Source organism: Urocitellus parryii, chromosome 12 (genome assembly GCF_045843805.1).
Source record: "Urocitellus parryii isolate mUroPar1 chromosome 12, mUroPar1.hap1, whole genome shotgun sequence".
In the NCBI taxonomy this organism is placed as follows: domain Eukaryota; kingdom Metazoa; phylum Chordata; class Mammalia; order Rodentia; family Sciuridae; genus Urocitellus; species Urocitellus parryii.
The window spans coordinates 87,675,763-87,696,237 of NC_135542.1; the positions used below are offsets into that span (position 1 = coordinate 87,675,763).

The 20,475-nt window shown below is 41.5% G+C and overlaps 2 protein-coding genes across 2 annotated transcripts; one reads left to right on the plus strand and one right to left on the minus strand.

Annotated features, from left to right (window-relative positions):
• The first annotated feature begins 3,874 nt into the window (after positions 1–3,874).
• LOC113181584 (gastrokine-3-like) lies at positions 3,875–9,467 on the plus strand. Its single transcript, XM_026387161.2, has 6 exons — positions 3,875–3,886; positions 5,424–5,477; positions 5,642–5,776; positions 7,433–7,540; positions 8,497–8,638; positions 9,373–9,467. The coding sequence occupies exons 1-6, from the start codon at positions 3,875–3,877 to the stop codon at positions 9,465–9,467; spliced, it is 546 nt and encodes a 181-aa protein (XP_026242946.1).
• Positions 9,468–13,292: 3,825 nt separating this feature from the next.
• On the minus strand, positions 13,293–19,906 carry Gkn2 (gastrokine 2). The gene is made up of 6 exons (XM_026387254.2): positions 19,895–19,906; positions 17,692–17,745; positions 17,146–17,283; positions 15,217–15,327; positions 14,239–14,395; positions 13,293–13,375 (listed from the first exon to the last, which is right to left on the minus strand). Exons 1-6 carry the CDS (start codon positions 19,904–19,906, stop codon positions 13,293–13,295), a joined length of 555 nt encoding a protein of 184 aa, XP_026243039.1.
• Between the last annotated feature and the right edge of the window lie 569 nt (positions 19,907–20,475).

The following is a 20,475-nucleotide window of genomic DNA, read 5'->3' on the forward strand; positions in this document are numbered from 1 at the left end:
GACAAGGAATCCGGGCAAAGGAGCTTTGGTCTTGCCAAAGTTTCCAGGATGCAAGATAAAAGGCAATCAGCTTTGCAGATGTCTGGCTTTGGTTTTTTTTCTTCACCTTCTAACCTCAAATCTAGGGACAAAAATATTAATTATGTCTCTCTGCTAGCCCTATAATTGGAGCTTGTAAAGAGGGCCATTTTTTCTTGTTGAACATGCTATTCTGTTCAGACTTTAATTATTTTCCTCATTCACGTTGGCATTAAATACTTGATTCCATTATTTGCTATTCAATTCAACAAATATTTACTGCATGCTGGTTATTTGCCAGATACTGCTAAGTACTCCAGGAGGTATAAAGATGAATAATATATCAGTACCATAATCCATTCATTCGTTCATTTAACATATGTAACTTTCAGTATCTCCTCTGCGTGGGAGTACTGAGAACAGCAGAGAACAAAACAGAATCTCTAACCTCATGAAGTTTACAGCCAAGTGGCATCAATGTGCAATTTGAAGACCTGCTCACACAACTATATGAATACGTATAACACCACAAAAATATAAATAGAAAAAGTAAAGTACAAGAAGAGAACTAAAATGTTTCCAAAGAAGAGAGCACATTTGGCTGTGAGTGAAGCAAAGATGGGGGAAAGGGGCTGCTGTTCAAATTTAGCTTGAAGAAGAAAGAAGGGAAAGAAGTAGAATAGGGAACCTCCAGGAATGGACCTAGGCATGGAGTTAGGAAAGCATGGGCTATGTATGTGGGAAAGTGGAGAGGAATATTTGGTCAGCATCTGGAATGGGTTGCAAATAAGTAGAAGGCAGGGAGACAAAGGTTAATGGCAATTGAGTCATGAAAATGTTTGCAGGACTTTTGAGAATTTAAATGGTGAGATTGGAAGAATTTAAGAATGGATTAGAAGACAGAGGAGAGTATGTAGTGGGGAAGTGGGGGTGCTTTCTAAACTTTCTTTGAGCCAAAACTCTAGCCAACCCCTAAAAAACAAATGCCAAATGTCTTCTTTGATATAAGGAGAGTAACTAAGAACAGAGTAGGGACGAAGAGCATGAGAAGAAGATTAACATTAAACAGGGATGAGAGGTGGGAGGGAAAGGGAGAGAGAAGGGAAATTGCATGGAAATGGAAGGAGACCCTCAGGGTTATACAAAATTACATACAAGAGGAAGTGAGGGGAAAGGGAAAAAAACAAGGGGGAGAAATGAATTACAGTAGAGGGGGTAGAGAGAGAGAGAAGAGGGGAGGGGAGGGGAGGGGAGGGGGGATAGTAGAGGATAGGAAAGGCAGCAGAATACAACAGACACTAGTATGGCAATATGTAAATCAATGGATGTGTAACTGATGTGATTCTGCAATCTGTATATGGGGTAAAAATGGGAGTTCATAACCCACTTGAATCAAAGTGTGAAATATGATATGTCAAGAACTATGTAATGTTTTGAACAACCAACAATAAAATTAAAAAAAAAACTCATTCCTCAGTGAGATTCCATGGTTTAACTTTATTGGTGAAATATTCCTCTTTGCATGGTACATGACTATTGGTCTTTGCAGAACTGAATGCAGATTTCAATATGCAATCGAATCATTATTTATTAGCAAACTTACATGCCAGTACTCTAACAAGTACTCAGATATCATTATAATAATAATAATTGCATTTAAGAATAACTTCATTTACATAAGGCATTTGATTGTGAAGCTATCCCAACACAAGATGACAAGGATGACCCTAGAGGCTGATCCTCCTGGAGGACATTTGAAGAGAAGAATTAAATGACTGCCCTCCAGTTAACAACAGATGTCAAATAGTAGGGACCTCAGAGGTGATGGGTTGTCCGACGTAGCTTTTTAATTCCTTGAGGTCTTATCTCTCTATCTTCCTTCCTTTTGGAACTCTATTCTCTTTTTGTTTGGATTCCCTCCATTTCAGATCTTTCCAGGACTGGAGGCTCATTTGGAACCACCTGCTGGTTCTCTCACTACGATACAGCTTCCTTTAACTCTGGATCCTTCACTCCTTACACCTGAACTTAGGGCAAGAGGCATGGCACTTGGTTGTCTGCAACTTGAATGACTCTTGGTTTCTTTCCATTTGCATCAAGAGAGACTCCAACAAAATTAGTTGCTCAACATAGTTTCTGAAAAACAGAAAACTATATATAGGGACATAAAAGCAGATCATTTGTTCCACCGGGATCCTTGCTCTTTTAATCTATGTTCTGAAGCTAACAAACTCCAAAAGGCCTTACATTTGGTGGGGGAACTGCCCATAATTAGAAACTTCAAGGTCCAGAAACTCAAGTTCAAATTTTAGCTCTGCAATAATAGATCTGATTAATGCAGAGTTGGAAATTGAACTTAGTTCATGTATACTTGTTAATCTATTGACTGCATATCCTCATTTGTAAAAATGGATTAGCATTTACTATTCCTCCTAACCCATAGAGTTGTAATAAGGAGCAAATAAAATCATGACTATGAAGTTGATTTATAAGTTGTAAGGTGATTTATACATCCTTTTGATTTTCTAAGAATCACCATCCTTCCTGATTCCTACAAAGTTTTCATTAGCGAATCCACATGACAATTCATGATCCCTTCTTCCTTCGAAATTTGATGGCTCTATTAAGCTTCTCACAAACTCCCTGGGCTAAAATAAAAATGGCTTAACTTTTATTTCTCCCTTATTGTCATTACCTATTTAGAGACATAGCACAGCACTTTTTGTTAGTCTCTAAAAGTTATCCTTTTAATCCATTTTACTTACTTAGTCAATAATGGTTGAATATATCATTTGTAAATTTTTAAAGTACTGAGAGCAATGGAGATATGAGAATGATATTATCTGAGCCCTGGATGACCATGTCCATCTATTCAAAGTACTATGGCCAATTGCATTAAGTAAGGACTGAGCTGCCTATCTTTCCTCTTGGATCACTCCAGTGCCAGCCTCACCTGATTAGCTCTTCTTCTCTCATAAAAAAATATCAGTTTAGTTCTCACCTTAAGGTATTTGATCCAGGTCACTGGGCCACCACATCAGAACTTAAGGAAAATGAAGACAATGTGTGAAAAGTCCTAAATTGGTGCTTAACTTGTAACATGAAGGTCACGGTTCCCCATGTATCAAGGGTTCTGGGCCGGTCAAAGTGTCCTTTATGGAAAAAAAAAACAACACCCTGAAATGAAAGCTGGGAGGAGAGAGTCCTATAATGAGAATAAAATTTCAGAATATCAGGAAAGTCAACCAGAGGCAGATGTTGGAAGAGGTGAACTTAGGTCAGCTTGTTGGGTGGGCAGAGGGCAGTGCAAACCATGTGCTTTGGGGTTTGGATGAAGAGCTGGACCAGATTGATTTTCAACCAGTTTAATCTTAATTGAACTCAGTCTGCCTCTTTGGGCTTCATAAGGTTTCTCCCAACCACCCTGTTATTAAACATAATAATTAAAAAAAAAACTTCAGAAATTGACAAGTAGAAACAGTGAGCTCATTGATTGTGTATCTGGGTCATTTTGTGCAGGTCTACTGTTTGTAATCCTTACCTTAGCAGTTAAGGTCATGGATATGCCAGCCCACAAGGCCTCCTTCATTTCCTATGTTTGCCTTGGAACCGGTGGTGGTATCAGGAAGAAAGGAAAATACTTAGATGAACTCAAAGAAAAGTGATAAGTATAATTACATAAACTTTCTCTCTCTCCCAAGTGGTATTTGGATCATGGTTAGCTACTCCCACATACCCTTATTATGGCAATAGTTGCAAAGTCTAGGGCTATATAAACCAGATTTAGAATTAAGTGGGACATACAAAATCCTATTATGAAAGCAGTTGCACAAGGTCTGAGAGAGAGAGAGACAACATGAAACACCTTGTAAGTACATTTTCTAATTTTAAATAAGTAGTTTTACCCTCGGAACATAAAATAGCTAGTGAGAAGTTCTCCTCTACCCTACTGGACTCTTCCAATTAAATCCAAATAGAATTTTCAAATCTTATTTTGGCACATACCATTCTGGGTTTTTGTTTTGTTTTTTTATACTGAGGATTGAACCCAGAGGTGCTTAACCACTGAGCCACATCCCCAGCCCATATGTAGAGAGAGGCAGGGTCTTGCTCAGTTGCTAAGTGCCTCTCTAAGTTGCTGAGGCTGGCTTTGAACTTTTGATCCTCCTGCCACAGCCTCCTGAACCGCTGGGATTATAGGCATGCATCACTGGGCTTGGCTACCATTCTGTTTTTTAGTATCTGAAAGAAGAGTCTTCACCAAGGAAACTAATAACCAATTTCTTAAGTTTCAGGACTCTTTCGGCATTGGGTTGGTGCATATTTTAAGGTCCTGTCTTCCTGAGTTTATCTTATTTACAAATTGCCAGTACAGGAAATCTTCAGATGTATATTATATATGGCATCAGTAATTTTGTCATCTGCATCTCCATTATCTCCTTGACTGACCTCACCACACTATGATTACTGTTCGTCGATTAGCTATTGACTTCTTCTTCAAAGACATATCTCACCTTTTACTGTAGGAATTGCCCCTGGAGTATTTCATGGGCTGTCATGGGGATGGGGGAGAGGGGCAGTGCCTGTCAAGTCCAGCTGATGTGGAAGTGCACTTGAGCCAAGTGAGTCTGAATATATCAGATAATGAGCTGTGGAATATAGGGAAGGGTTCATTGCTCCATTTTCTCACCTTAGCCTATTGCCACCCCCAACTAATTCTCTTTCACTTCTTCTCTGATGCCTGAAATACCTGTATGGCAAGCCAGGCCACCCAGAAAGGAAATGATCAGCAACCAGTATTTTAAGAACTGGTCACATTTGAATACAATCTATTCAAAATAAGGTAAAAATAACTGGCGATTGGTCTTTTATTTTTAAGCAAGCTGAGAGAATCCAGAGGAAAGGAAATCAATAGGATATCTGTTTCTAAGTGGGTGCATAGGGCAAGGCAGGACCAAAAATGTAATTTGGGGTTTGGATAACGATCTAGACCAGTGGCTGGAAGTAGAGAAGAAGGTGCAGCTAAAGGAGACGGAGGCCTGGAATTGTGACTACTATTACATTTGGCCTAGGATGGCCCTACCCTGTGTGCAGATTGTTAGGCAATCGGACAGACCCTGTATGCAGGTCTGTCAGATTGCCTAATATTCATCCCAATGATTGATTGCAGAAGCAAACCAGTAAGTGTTTTTGAGTGAATGATAAAGCTTTGCCTCCTGAGAAGCCAGAATACCCCATTCAACCATATTGAACTTGTCTCCTGGTACACACTGGAGCCCTGTGGGCATGAGAGACAGTGAAAATTATAAATCACTTTAAGGAGGCTCTGCCCCAGCAGTGCCTGAGACTGTGGACTGTCATCTGAAGTTAAAGAAAAAGTGCATTGGTATTTGTTCCCATTTCAGACTGCATCTTCCATACTCGTGGTCTTCTTCCTAACTCCATCTCTGGCCCTCAGGGTAAGTCGAGTGAAGAGGGTCCCATCTGTCTAGTCCCCTTTGGGCAGAAATATTTCCAAGGTGATAATCAGAGTGACATCCCTCAAATTTCATATGGGTCACCCTTCAACTTACAGAATACTCTGGGCTTTTGACTCTTCTCACTGTTGCTTGGTTTTCTCTAGAACATCAGTGACAGCCATCCTCTGGATGGATCTGTTGGGACCCAACTCATCCATATCAACGCCTTCCGAGGTACGGTCAGCATCCGAGACAACAATGTTTTGAGTCAATGGGATGGAATCTTGGACTACAAGAATGTAAGATGTGAAACACATTCATTACAATGCCACAGGAAGTCTTGTCTGGTCCCAAATGTAGCTCAATGCTTTTCCAGAGAGAAGAGGACACTGTCTTCATTTGCCTTCTCCAGGTTTAGGTCCTCAATAGAAATGCATGCCTTTAGGTAAGGGACCAGCTTTACTGAAGGTGCAGTGTCTTCTTTATGAGCCAGAGAATGTAGGAGACTGGTCTGGGGTTCCTGCATCCCTTTGGGTTTCTGTGAGTTGTTGACTGTATATGGCTGCCAAAATCCTAAGAAGGCCACATAAAGAACCCTCATGTCTTGTAACTGAGATATGCTATGAAAGTTATTTTGTCTTGACTCCAGGTTTTATTGTCTATTTCTAAAGAAGAGCAATGTATTTCTTTCTTTCTTTCTTTTTTCTTTTTCTTTTTCGAAATCTGGCTGCACCTTGCCATCTCTTTGAGTACCAAGTGCTAGCAGAAAGAGGCAAGATCAGGAAGGGAGCACCCATGTCCTTGGGTTTGCTCTCTTATAGAAAAGCACCTTCATCTCAGGAACCTCACTCTGCCTTGTGGGCCTTAGTTGCCATATCTGCAAAACAGCTTCAACAACTGCCTTGCCACCCTGGCAGGGCTTTGAAGTAAAAGCTCACACTCTTCATGCCCTCTGCCATCCAGGCCTTCCCCCACCCACTTCTGTCACGTTCTCTCCAGCCACTCTGGACAGTTCAGGATGGAGCCCTGACCCCAGGCGTCCCCTCTACTCTCACCCATCCCCACCATGTTCTCTCTCCTGACCCTTCCTCCACTCTTCACCTAGCCCATTCCCGATTCCTTCTAGGAGACCTCTCTGGAATCCTCCTAGAGGGCACACAGTCTAGTGATCATCATCGATACTGAAAGCCGTGGAAACTTTTCTTCAATAAAATATTCCACAGCTGCACACTCTACAGAGCACAGGAAGTCAACACCATTGCTGGAGAGGATTCACCATGGGCCTTAGTCAGATACAGCTGCAAGAGTCTGCATCTCTAATCCATGTCTAGAGAGACCAAATGACAGGCCCAGGGCCATACAAAAGCGGATACCCAGGGCAGGCCTGGTGCTAGATTCTAAGTCTATTGGTCTGGATCCAGAACTCCTAATAGCCCTGTACCTTCAGCAAGTACTCAGTAAACTTGCCAATGCTCTCACAAGCAGCTAGCATCTCGTTTCACCCTGTCATCTCCATGACAACACTGTAGGAATGGAGTCATTATTTCTGCTTTATGGATGAAGAAATTGATAAGCAGGGAGGCCACTGAGTACCCTGATGACTGCTGAGTGGCAGAACAGGACCTTCAACTGAATGGTTTTACCAGAGCTAACTCCTTGTGCTTCTGGGCCCACCTGTCTCTTAGTGGCTGCAGAGTGCCCAAGGGGATTCCTGGGGAGTGAACCCTCTCTAGCAAAAATAGCAGGGGACAGTGCCACTAGGCCTGGAGAGCTGCAGGGCTTGGTATGCACTGCTACTGGTACTGGTGCTAACCTCTGCTCCATGTTCAGATCAGCACGATGCTGGTGTGTTCTACACTACAGTCAGAACAGCTGGATGTCAGTCCCTGCAGAGAGTGGGTACCTATTACTATTGTGATTGAATGAATAACATGTTTCTTCTGTGTTACTTAAAGGCCCTCTTTGTGGCTAAGCTGTTTAGTGTGATGGCCTGTGTTCTTGCCAAGATGGACCAAGCAATCTTCCCAAGTTTGGATGACATTGGCATGGCCCTACGCAGGCAGGTAAGTGTGACCAGGTCACTCTGGTCCCCTCCTACCCTGATGTTTTCCAACTTACCTCAACCTCCTAGGACAATTCTGTGCATAAGGAGTGACTTAGCTCATGCTTGCTCTTAATGCCCATGAAATTACAACGTTATACAAATGGCCTCTTCAAGTCAAATTATAACTGAATCAACGAAAATTTCTTGCAGTGACCACCTTTCGATATTGGTATTCATCAAAGGGTTCTTGCTACATGGTAGTGAATGTGAGTTGTCGACTGTAAATATCAGAGTGACTTAATATAATATTCACATCACCTTACCTTCTATCTTTCCCTTCCCACCACCAGACAATACACAAGTATTAACTTTAAATGAAAATGAGCCCAAGACTGCTGAATCTGTCTTCCTTAACCACTTAAATGACAAGAATTGTTAAGATAAGTTAAAGGAAGTCCTTTGAAATTCTTTGAAATCTACTCATTTGCTAAGAAAACTGCAGAGCACATTTGGGAACACTGGCAGGAAGGGTTCCTGACTTTGGGGAAAAAATAAAAATAGATTTCATGTCACATAAAAATAAAGCAACTTATATTCTTAGAGAAGTCTAAAATAGCCCATTGATTGAATTAACAAGAAAAACATGTAAATGCAACAAATAATTTTTATCTACTCTATATTATCATCAGAGATGAGAAAGCATTAGAGAATGAAAGGAAGAGACAGGAAGTCACCAGATCACTCAAACCTACAAATTTTTCTAGAGTAATGTCGCCTCCTTGTGGCTAGATGGGATATTGCTGTCTGAGACTGAACTCTAGGACAGGTTGGGTTCACAGCCTAGTTCTGTGCATTGAATCAAACACATCCTGTTGCCACTCACCTGAGGACCAGGGCCCCAGAATTTCATTTCTTCCTCCTTCTTGTTCCATCTCTATATGCTGTCTCACCATTTTAACATGCCACTTCTTTCAGGATTCCAGTCATTACCCATCCACCCACGGCCTGACCTATACTGTTTTACCTAGCCGGATCAAGAATTTAGCTCAGTATGGAATTCTCATCAAGGACCTGTGCAGAGATGTCCCCACCTACTTTGCTCATCAACAGAAAGAAGGTGTGTTAACAAATCCAAGACCTTGGGTGAGTCAAAAGGTGCAGTAGGGTATTGGCATAATTTAGCGATAGTTGATTCCATTTCTTTGTGAATGGTATAAAAATCACATGGCCCAGGATGTATTGCCCCTGCTGGCAGAGATGATTTCTTGACACTAGGAATCACTGAGAATGAGGAGCAGAGTTAGCTTCACCAGAAGGTCAAGGTCAGCTATCTCATCAAAGGGATTTGACAGTTGATGGATGTCCTCCCCTGACTCAAGGCTACATCATGCCCAAGCATCATGGAGTCTGTTGTGAGTTAGAGTCCCATTTGGGGTTCTTGTTCTCAAGAAGGCTGGAGAGGTAAGACCCAAATAGTTACAGACCACACTGGGAAAGGAACAACACAGTGGTTGGCACCCCTTTTGGGGATGTGACCTCAGCTTGAAAAGCTACCAGATAAGATTTCATGATCTTCACCCTCGTCTGTATATGACCAGGACACTTGTTCCTTTAGGCTATTGCCAGTCATTTATACCTTAGTATAAGTTTACCAATGAAAAAGGATTCAGGAGAACTTGAGGGAGGGGCTAGAGGATTAAGGAGGATAGTTATGGGTCAGTAAAAGAAATAGAGAGGTAGAGGCACTTATTGTCTTGGGAGGGGAGAAGGTAGAACCTTCCATTTCCAAGGTTCCGCATCTCTGCTGAGCACCAGGTGCAGCTCATAAAATGCTTCTCTTTCTTTTTAAAGGTACTGCCCTGGCAGTTGACCCTACTTCCTGTTTTGCAATCCAGCTTCTATCTTTTATGGGACTCTCCATCTGTGGTGAGATTCCTGGACTCTGAACCTCCAGGTCAGCTGCATGAAGAGTGGACCCACTTGGCCTGGGCTGCTGGCCTGGGGCAGGTACCTGGCTTCGCCTCTGCCTATGTGAAGCTGCTCATTTCAGATCTCCATCTTCTTTCTTTCCATCCAGTACCCCATTCTGAAATCTGGGAAAATGGATAGACCCTCTTCCTCTGGATTAGAACAATAAAGCTTCTTTCATTACTGATCTAGCAGATGGGCCCCTACCTGTCTGCACTGTCCTCTCAACATTGCAAGCCACGTGCAACCTAGAAAATCACACATGGGCATGGTGCAAAGGAGGAGCTCCCTCTCTTGGGATGTATCACCTTTCCTTCTTTCTTCCTCCTCCTCCTCCTCCTCCTCCTCCTCCTCCTCCTCCTCCTCCTCCTCTTCCTCTTCCTCCTCCTCTTCCTTCTTTATTTTTGGTACTGGGGATTGAACCCAGGTGTACTTAACCATTGATCCATATCCCCAGCCTTTTAAAAATTTTTTTTTTATTTTGAGACAGGGCCTTGCTAAGTTTTTGAGGCTGACTTTGAACTCATGATCCTCCTACCTCAGCCTCCTGAGTTTATGGGGTTACAGGTGTGCATTACCACATGTGGCAGGATGTCTCATCTCGAAACATCTCTCTGGGATATTCCTTGAGGAATTCCTTGAGAATTTTGGCAATAAACAAAGAAATAAAGACACTAGCCATAGAATAAACTCAATATCGGGTCTGCAGTCTTCTGAAAATTGGAGTTAAGATTCCAGAGAATCCCGTTTCCTGTAGTGGCCCAGCCTGCACCATAATAATCTCTGAAAGTGAGCAAGCAAGCCCCTCTTGGGAACTGGTCTGAACCCTTCAGTGATGACCCCCAGGTAGTCCATTGCAAATTAATAAGGGACCTGGATTCTTAGTGCTCATTCCTTAACTGTCCCCCTTATGGAGAAAGTCTCCTCATCATAGTAATTAATTTGGGTCACCCCAGATGGTGTCACCTCTAACTTTCACCACCATTCCTGCTTCTCAGCAGCTTCTGGGATGAGCCAACAGACTCCAAACTCAGGTCTGAATATGAGTGGGCTGGTTTGCCTGCCCCAGGCTGTTGCTGCCCAGTGTTCATTTTCTGCCCACTCAGTTTCCTAAGGGATCAGGAGCCACTAGTGCCCAGATCCTGCCTGGAACATGCTGCTGGTCCTCCTACTGCATGCCTGGGCTGGAGACTCCCCATAGCTCAGCCTGCATAGTGTCCACGGCTACTCCCATGAGGCCTTTCACCAGGCCATGAGTGCAGGCAGACCCCTGAAGAGCTGCAGCTGTCCATGTGCCTACACCTTCCTGGGCCCCGAAGAAGGACCACAGTGAGGAGTCCTCAGGCCTGGCTCTGAGCACTTGAGACTGGAGCTCAAGACTTCCAATACTGTTGAGGGCTACAGAAATCACCACCCTGTGTGTTTCCTGAGAATGCTATAAAGGGGTGGGCCTTCTCTTGTTCAGTTGTGTTTTAAATGTTAAAAATACATCAACATTTTTATTGAGGTAAAAAATACAATGAAGAGCATATTGAAAAGTGCAGCTCAATGAATTGAACTTATGTACCCCTATGTAGCCGTCACGCAGATGAATCTGTAGAACTTTCCCAACACTCCAGAAAGTTTCTTCATGCAATATCCTGCCCACACCCCGTCAGCCACAAGGGCGTGGAGAGGGTCAACAGGTGACTGTGCTGGAGAACTCTAGGCAGCACTTAAACACAGCCTGCAGGACTCTTAAGGTGTGGTCCACTTCAGACTGGAGGGGGCTGGTGAGCACCTCAGATTCTCCCTATTCTAGTCATTAATTTGGGGCAAACAGAAAAGTGAAGCTTCCCAAGGTCATGAACAAGGCCATTCATTGGCCAGGCATTGCATGCCTAACACCATGTCCTACAATATGCTAAGCTACCTTTTCCAAAGAAAGCTAAGGGGTGGGCTGCACCATAAATGGGAGGTGTGAGGGACAGATTCTTGGCCTGTCCCTTCCCAAGGTCAAATGCTACAACACGAATGGGAGGAACCACGTGTGTTTCCCTCTTGAGGCCCAGAGAGGTTCTATGGTGTGAACCTCTGGTGAGTTGACAGAGCTGATATCTACTTTTCTCAGCCCTTAAGAAGGAGCTGATTACAAGAAAATATAATGGAGTCCCAACCTCCTGGCAGTGGTCCATTGAACCCATTCCCGGTAGGCATGTGCCTAGTACGTTCTACCAGCTGCTTGTCAGGTATTCAGTGAGACAACGGTGTGGAGTAGAATCAACTGATTTAGAGAGTTAAGAAGAAATCAGAACACAGCATTCTATTTTCAAAATGAGACCAATATTCTAAAAATGAATAGGGATAACACATCTCTAAGCAGTAAGTGCCAAAGGAGATTGCCAATCATAACACCCCTTCCTGGACCTTACCCCATGCCACCAGCACTAATCCTGGCCAGTTAAGGTCGTCACCAGAGAATTTTCAGGTTAAAACTAATTTGCTGTTAGAACTAAGAGGAACCCTCTCTTCACGGCCAATGAAGCTGGGAACATGAGGCCCTTGGGTTTGACCACGCTATTGGTTCTTTCCTCCTGAGAAAACCAGTATAAGATACCAAGGATGACATGTAGAAAAAAGGAAAGCTGAGACATGGAAAAAGAGGGTCTGGTCACCATCAGGCACAGAGTTCTAGCTTCCCAAGACCAGAACATCCCTTTCCTTCCAAGGCTAGTGACATGAGACAATAAAGTCTCCTTTGGCGTCAGAAAATTTGATTTGGGTTCCATTACTTACAAACACCAAGGTTCCAGCTAAAATACTCTACCATTTACTTGACATTTTACTGCTCTTATCAGTTTTTTAACTACAAATGCCTCATTTACTCAGTGAGAAAATAACTTTCTTGACTATGGTAGCTCTGTCCTGGGCCTCTTCCTCCTGCATACCTGTTTCAGTGTTGAGCACATGGTAAGTGCTTTAAAAAAATGTATTAGTTGATGACTATTAAGAAGCAGATGTAGAGTGTTAGGAAGAGGAATAGTCAACGGCAGGTGGGAATCATGTTAAAATAGCGCCTCTTTGTTCTGAACTTGCGATCCAGCTGACCAGACTATATGAGACCCAGGTATTTGATCTGGGAATTTTCCCATATGGTGTAATTTCTTTGAAAGGTTGAAAATTGCTTTCCAGCTGTATATTCACTTGGCATTCCCAGTTAGATTTTTCACTCCCATGAGGATTTCCAGTACAGTACATCTTTTCCTAGGTGTTAGTTGTTTCTCCTTCACTCTCCACTCACTCTACTCAGTGTACTGCAGTGGCAAATCCAAAGATATTTCCTAAAGGGTGTCGGAATGGCTCTCAAAGCTGAGTGCTTATCAGAGGGAATAGTTACTTCACTTGAGCAGTTAAGTTCTTTGATAAAAGTATACTATGTCCCTCCCCCTCACTGGGTCAAAGTCACTGCTACCTGAGCCCCTGTTCCACCCAGGCTTTTTGGTGCATTGGGACAAACACATGGGAAACTGGTTCCACAAGCAGATGCAGACAGATGTGGACACTCACACGCAGCCAAACCATCTGGGGATTTTCACACATTATGCACTTTATTGGAAATCCTGGAGGCTCTTTTTCCTTCTATATATTGCTTGGCTTCCCTTTGCTGCTCACAAAAAGAACTGACATATTTATCTGTAAATATAACGTATTTTATTACTGAATCTCACAATTAGACAGGATGTTGAGAAAGAATTTAATTTGACTTCTGAGTGGAAACCAACGTTAGATTTCTTTGAAAGGATGAAACCCAGTAGGTGATCATCCTAAATTTGGATGCCTGCGCAGATGGAAATTCCCAAGATGCCCAGGAACCCTGCCTTTGCACAACCTCTAGCAGCAATTTCATCTGGAAAGGTGAAAAGTTTAAAAGGTCATTAAAAATATATTACAGCGCAACAAATCAAGGATTTATATAAACATCTTAAGTATTATAACTTCATGATACTCAAGATTTTAGCTATTCTGGCATAGCAAAGAATAATACCATATTCACTTAAATAAGATTGACAATTCCTGGAAGTATTGATCAGCTCAGACCTAATTGATGCTGTAAATTCTGTGTTGGCAGCAGACTTTGTGCCTTAAAAGTGCTAATGGGTATTGAAATTTTTTTTTCCAGGCAGTAAAAATGTAGTAAATGCTACTCCTTTTCTTTTTATCTACCTTTGGCTACTCTGGGAATTTCTTCTGTGTTCTCATGTGCTGGCTCTGGTACTCTACTGCATTTAGAAACTGTACACAATTCAGTAATGACTGCAGTGCCCTGTGTTACCCGGATGATACAGGGCTTTCATTCCTTGGCCTGCTGTTTCCTGGATCAGTTCTATTCTAGATTCTGAGGACATTTCTTAATGCTTTCCTTCATCTCCAAAAGACGCTATTTTGAGGGCTCAGAAGACTTTCTTCTACTTGAAATTCTTACATTTGAAAAAAGAGGGCCCCATAGTTGTCCTTTGACACCCAGGAATCCTTTCCTATTTCAACCTTTTCCACTTGATGGTACATTCCATGGAGGCAGACCTTTCACCATCTCTCTGCCTATGACATTTAGTGCAATTTCCACACACAGAGGAAGTACTTGATTCCTGAAGTAAACTGAGTCAGGTCACTTTTCCATTTATTTGCATTTCACACAGCACCTAGCAGAGGGCCTGGCACAGAGGAGCTTTCTAAAAAGGTCTGGTGAACCAACAATTCCTTGGTACTCACCTGTCTTTTCAACCACTTCCCCCTTATACAAGGGGATGTGTTTGCAGAGTTGCTCAATGGGTGACCCAAACAGGAACCAGTCCACATTCGTGATCAGAGACTGCAGAGGGTTGTACTTGACCCAGGTGTATTTGTTGGAGGACATGACATTTATCGTCTGAACCAGAGAAGGAAGCATAAAATAAACTGGCAACTCTGGTGCACCTTATTCTAAATCTTGACTGGTTTTTCTCTTTCAAATTATTATTATCATTATTATTATTTTCTATACTGATGATTTCACTGAGGGCTTCAAGCATACTGGGCAAGAACTCTTCTACTGAACTACATCCCCAAATCTTTCTTTCTTTCTCTCATTCTTTCTTTCTGACAGGATCTCACTAAGTTGCTTAGGCAGGCTTTGAACTTACCATTCTCCTGCCTTAGCCTCCCCAGTAGCTGGAATTACAGCATGTGCCACCTCACCTGGCTCTCTTTCAAATTATCAAACACAAGGTCATCAGGGATCTCAAAGCATCCTCTCTTTCTGACCACTCTGTCTGCAGAGAGACCTCATTATTACTAGTGCTATTTTGAAGTTGTGGGGTATGACTAAGCTCCAGGTATGAAGCATCAGTACAGGCTTATATGTTCTCACTGTATCAGATTGTTTCTTTGCATCTTTTATATCATCCAATATACAACTTTACTCATTGTTCTGCCAGTTGCTATTTCATAGACCCTGGCTCTAAGAAGACAATCTGATCAATCATCTCTACAAAGACACTGAAATGTTTTATAAGTTCATACATATAAGCTGTATGCTGGAAATTAAGCTGAGATGTACTCCATAGCTCAAAGAAAGAAAGAAATACAGTTAAGTTTTTGATAAGTTGACTACCACATCATGGGAAGGTACAATATTTTAATCTTCTCTCTCACTCTTCATTTCTCCATGGCTCAGAAACAGAGCATTTTTTAAGGGTATCCTAAAATTACCTTCATCTCATAGAGGTACCGTTCCAGTTTGTCCAGAGCAGGGATAGCTGAATGGTCCATCTTTAGGACGTAGCAGGCTCTTCGGGAGAGCACCCTGGATGCGATGTAGCCCTGAGGCAGTAAGAACAGAGTTACTGCCCCTCCTCAATTGCCTGGTTTCTAAACATCTAAAACGACGTCTACGCCTTGGAAGAAAGACCTGAGCATGCACAGTGAGCCCCTACCCTTGTTTTTAAATCTGTAATCAGTTCTGTGCACTCAACTTTTACAAAATCGCACTTTCGTTTCTTATTTGTCATTCCCATCCCTTTGAAAGTGTGCACACCCATGACGTAGGCCTACTCTTCATATTATGGGATCGGGATCTGCAGTTTGGAGTTTGAAAGATTGAGACACAGCCATCTTGTGTTTTTTTGATAGGCTTTATGTTGCTTTTCCCCCACTTTGGAATAAAATACAACATTCTTCAGAATTGTGGTGTTCAGTATTGTAGTTGCTAGTCACATACGGTTATTTAAATTCAAATTAGATAACATTTTAAATGTGCTTCCTCCATCACATATTTTGAGTGTTCAGTCACAACAAGTGGCTGGATAGAGGCTTCCCTCCAGGAAAATGCAGATATAGGACATTTCCACCATTACACAAAGTAGGTTCTGTCAGACAACGGTGCTTTAGAGCTCTCTAAGTGTTCCTACCCCTACCCTCACACCTGCACACATGCTTCACCAACTTCTTGCCTTCTTTTTTTCTCCATCCTATCTCCACTTCAAATCCAAATTGGCTGAAGAGGAATTAGTTTGAGAAAGTAGGGATGTGAAGAACCTTGGAACATGGGGACCGTGGAGCCAAAAAGCACCTAAGCCATTGAATTTTCATCTTGAGTGAAACTTTTCTCTACACAGTTTTAAATAATCATATACTCCATAAGGTTGTATCTAATAGGAACTCTTATAATAGTTCCTATTTTTCAATTCTAACAAATTTCTAGTTTCTAAAACTCAAAAATATGCTGAAGGCAAGGCTGAGGACAGTGTAAGGGGCTTACCACTCTAGTTTTTTAAACATTTGGGGGATTTCCGTGACATTTGCTTTGTAAGAATTTTAGAACCACTTCCTTCTAAAGTGTATCTTGCAAAGACTCCATACTTTCAAATGTGCCATGGCACTCTCAACACAAGGGGGAAGTAAGTAAGCATGTGAGGAGGTTTCTAGAAGAAATGGAGAAAAAAAAAAGCCTCTTTAAATGACCAATGAGATTAGCTACAACCTACTTATATCTATTGTGCACATCTCTGTACTCAGGTTAAAAAAACAAAGGGCCATCACTAATGTTGGTATAACAAATGGATAAATGGATGAAAGACAGAATAAGTTTTCTGAGCAGTTTCTGAGATGTATTTTTAATGCTAGTCACTAAAACTTGGAAGCACCTTCTTATAAAAATGTGACATTACTTATCCTATATACATAATTAAATGGTATAAAGTTGCTCTGATTTTCTGCTATGGTGTGATTGCCTTGTGGTTGTTCTTTTTCTACATCGTGTTTTGCATTAGGAGCTCTGATTTATTTGTTTATCCATTCAACAAGTATTTTGAGAGTCTCTGTGCTGGGCTTTGCTTTGGTCACTCTCTTACGCTATGTACTTTCTGAGCCTGTAATGAACAGCAGCACATGGCTCTTCCACTTTCTGCCTTAAAAGGTCATGACCATGCAAATGATTTCTATCATATTGTTTCTTAGAAGTGATTCCATTTGCTTCTTTGTTAATAAATCGCTAGATTATTTCAAGGGAAAAGCAGAGGTGAGGAAATTTATAAGGAATTGCAGAGACAAACCCTGGAATGTAAATACACAGTAAGCAGCTGTCCCTCTGCCCCTTAGAAAACCAGTGTTGAAGAAAACAAAAACCCTCTTGCTGCTTACATGTTTATAGTCAAAAATCGTGGTGGAAGAACATGATCCAGCATGGATGTCAACGGTAGCAGTATTTTTTTCATTGTCAATCGTCACTGTTTCCTGAACATTGCCACCATTGTTGCCTGGGCTGATGATGTTATAAACCTAGAATTGACAACAAAGATATGATGGGTTTTCCATAAATCACATGCATTTGAAAGGCAGGTCTTTCAGCAAAATAAAGCTTTCTAATTACTTCGAGCAAGTCATTAAAAGCTAAAACTTCTTCCTTGGAATCCTAGTCCAAAGCCCATGCTAAGATAAGAACGCCAAGCTTTTCTTCAGTTTACTGTATCATAAAAAGGAGAAGAAATGATATCACAGGAGACTGACCACATTTTAAAGGAATGGGTTACATTGGTGAAGGCTTTGCAGTTAGAAATGATCACCCCATCATTTTCCTTATTGGCTATTTCCGGGATTCCATCTCAGGGCACATGGACTCTCTACTGTCCTTCAGATTCTCTTTTATCTTCCTTTTCACCTCCCAACATTTCTAAGGAAACAGTTTACCTCATATCCATGTGACTGTGTCCCAAAGATGGCCAGCACCACCAGAAATGCCACCTGAAAAAAGAGAGCAGTCACATTCATTCCTTGTCGGGTAGTCACTGAGGGTTGGAACCAGAGGGGTAGACCCAGACACCTAGACACACTGGTAGGTGTCAAAAAGTGGAAAGCAGTCCACTTCCAAAGTGGAAAACACACACATTCACACACTCAAAGGCATTTGTTGAGTTTATACCATTTATAAGACACAAGGCCCCTTGCCACTTAAGTCCCAACTTTATCACCCTCTAGATAGCAGAAAAAACTGGGGGCTGGTGAATAGAGTGGAAGACCTTATTTTCCTAGGAGTATATCCCAAAATAATTCATACTGGCTTTGGATTACTTGTGAACAATGATGTCCTCCGGGTTAAAAAAGAAGATCTTTAGACACTATTATTGCTGTATGTATAGACGTGACTATATGACCAATGTGATCTTGCAAACTGTACAAGAAATTATGCCCCATTTGATTCAAATGAAAAATTATGCCCCATTTGATTCAAATGTATGATAATGTCAAGATCATTGCACTGTCATGTGTAACTTAATTAAAACAAATAAAAAATTAAAAAAGAAGATCTTTAATCCCTTGATACTGAGAGGGTAAAATACACTTAAAATAGATTCATGAATGGGAAAAAACACAATGGATTTCTAACAGAAACTATGAAGCTAGGATGCTTAAGAATACAGTTAACATTTGAGTCTGGCATCAAGGAAAATCTCCATATCCTGCTAACCCATGCTCTTGTGGTTTTATCAGGTGAGTGCTGGGCCAGCACACTGCAAGCCTGACATGGAGGCAGATCTGATATTTTGCAGATATGCTCAACAACCTAATGTGATGACCTTAGTCGACATTAATCGTGCTCTCTCTCCAGGGCATCGTAGTGAACGACACTAACATTGAAAGCTTCCAATGGAGAAGATCTGTGGGAAGGGCAGATACTTTTAAGAACTGTCAGTGGGACTTTTTACGTCCTTTTTCATTTCACTCCTCACGTTTGTCATTGGGGTTGGAGCAGCTAATTAAGACGCGCTGCAAATATCCAGCGTGCCCCACTTACTCAGAGGCTCACCTTCTCTACCCCAAGGCTGCTCTATCAACCTGTGATGCTCCATTCTATTTAGTTGATTTAGAAGAGAGATTTGAATAAGATGATGAACAGCCCACTTTACTAATATGATCAGAAGGAGCTCAGGGAGGGTCCTCTGCCCCCAAATAATCTCCCACTCAATACCATCATTAATGCACCCTGTTATAAAATTTTCCTCTTAGAAAATCAAGCAAGCCCTGGGAGAGGAACTCTTCAAACTCACAGCCTTTATGGCTTAACACTTTGCTTTCTCCCTTAGCAACTGAATGAGAAGAGACAGAGGCTAGAGGAAGGAACCCCCTTCTGAATCAGTGTGGCACTATGGAGACTGGGATCAGATGGAGGAGTGGGGTCACTCAGGGAAGGAATGCTTTGCCTTAAGGGAGAGTTTAGACATGATGAGTAGACCTGTTGACACTCACTGCTTAGATTTTGCCTGGCTGCTCCTATAAGCAAGACTTAACCTGGATAAATTACATCCTAAATCCCTCATTCATGGGTTTGAAAAATTTGCACTCTTCTATGTCTACTGATCTAGAAAATGAGGATAATACTATCTAGCTTACAGGGTTGAGGCAATAAATAGATGGAATTATTCCTGTGAAAGATTAGCCTACAATTTAATATGCATTTGAAATTCTAGATGTGGTTTAATACTATAGCTGCTATTATTACTGTTACTGGCATTTTTTAAAAATTACCACTTCTCTTTTTTTAAAAATAGTAAATGTAATTTTTCTTAAATGCCTACCTTACTAACAACACTTGAGATAAAGGATTAATATTAAACATCTTCCAAATTAAAATTACCAACATATATCCATTTTTTTCTTTTCTTTTTAAGTAAACACCAAAAAAAAAGAAAGAAAGAAAAAATAGACAAGGGACACACAAATATTCAACTTAATACTCAGCCCTATTTCTGCCAAAGACATTATGAATTCAATAACAGAAGCTTAGAAGCATGAACAGAGTCTAAGACCCCTGAAATCTTTGACATATTGCACATGAACATTCTCTGCAAGCAACCCATCACAAGAATATCAAGAAGTATAAATAAATACTCACAAGAATTTTCATTTTGCCTGACGGGAAGAAGGTACTGGAGCAAGTAAAGCTGCCTGGTCTAGCTTCTACCCTTTATATTGGTTCTAAGATGTGGAAATCTCTTTTCCAAATGATCACATCTGCACAGATCATGCCCATATCTTTGACACACCCCAGCAAACTGCTTTATCAGGTTCAAGCACCAACCACACACCTGATATCAATGAATCTCATTAGTCAACAATGAAAATTCACCACTTGGTCACTCTGCAAATATTTCCCTGCTTATCTGTTTTATGCTGTGCTTGAGATTTCAATTTCCACCCTTTAAAAATATTTCAAGATGCTTTTTCTATGCATAGACACATATGGACATATTCTTAAAATCTCCTCCTGGAGGTAAAGCCCTTTCATAAGTCCTGAGTTGGGTCCCCACTGTACCTTCTCATCACCGTCCTGCTTTTTGAATTCATCCACCTCAGGAAAGGGCATGAGACTAGAGGCAAGGGCAGTGGCTGGGAGCCCTGGTTAGAGAATGAACAGTCCTAAGACTTTCTTTCTGTTTCCTTTGCATTTGGTGGCAATTTCCAGAGCTTCATGAA

What these genes read in the sequence shown, in the direction of transcription:
- LOC113181584 (XM_026387161.2), top strand. An exon ending in GCATGGCCCTACGCAGGCAG is followed by an intron (nt 7,541 to 8,496) that starts GTAAGTGTGACC and finishes CACTTCTTTCAG; the next exon opens with GATTCCAGTCATTACCCATC. An exon ending in TGCTCATCAACAGAAAGAAG is followed by an intron (nt 8,639 to 9,372) that starts GTGTGTTAACAA and finishes TTCTTTTTAAAG; the next exon opens with GTACTGCCCTGGCAGTTGAC.
- Gkn2 (XM_026387254.2), bottom strand. An exon ending in GGTACCTCTATGAGATGAAG is followed by an intron (nt 14,396 to 15,216) that starts GTAATTTTAGGA and finishes TCTCTGGTTCAG; the next exon opens with ACGATAAATGTCATGTCCTC. An exon ending in GGAAGTGGTTGAAAAGACAG is followed by an intron (nt 13,376 to 14,238) that starts GTGAGTACCAAG and finishes TCACCTTTCCAG; the next exon opens with ATGAAATTGCTGCTAGAGGT.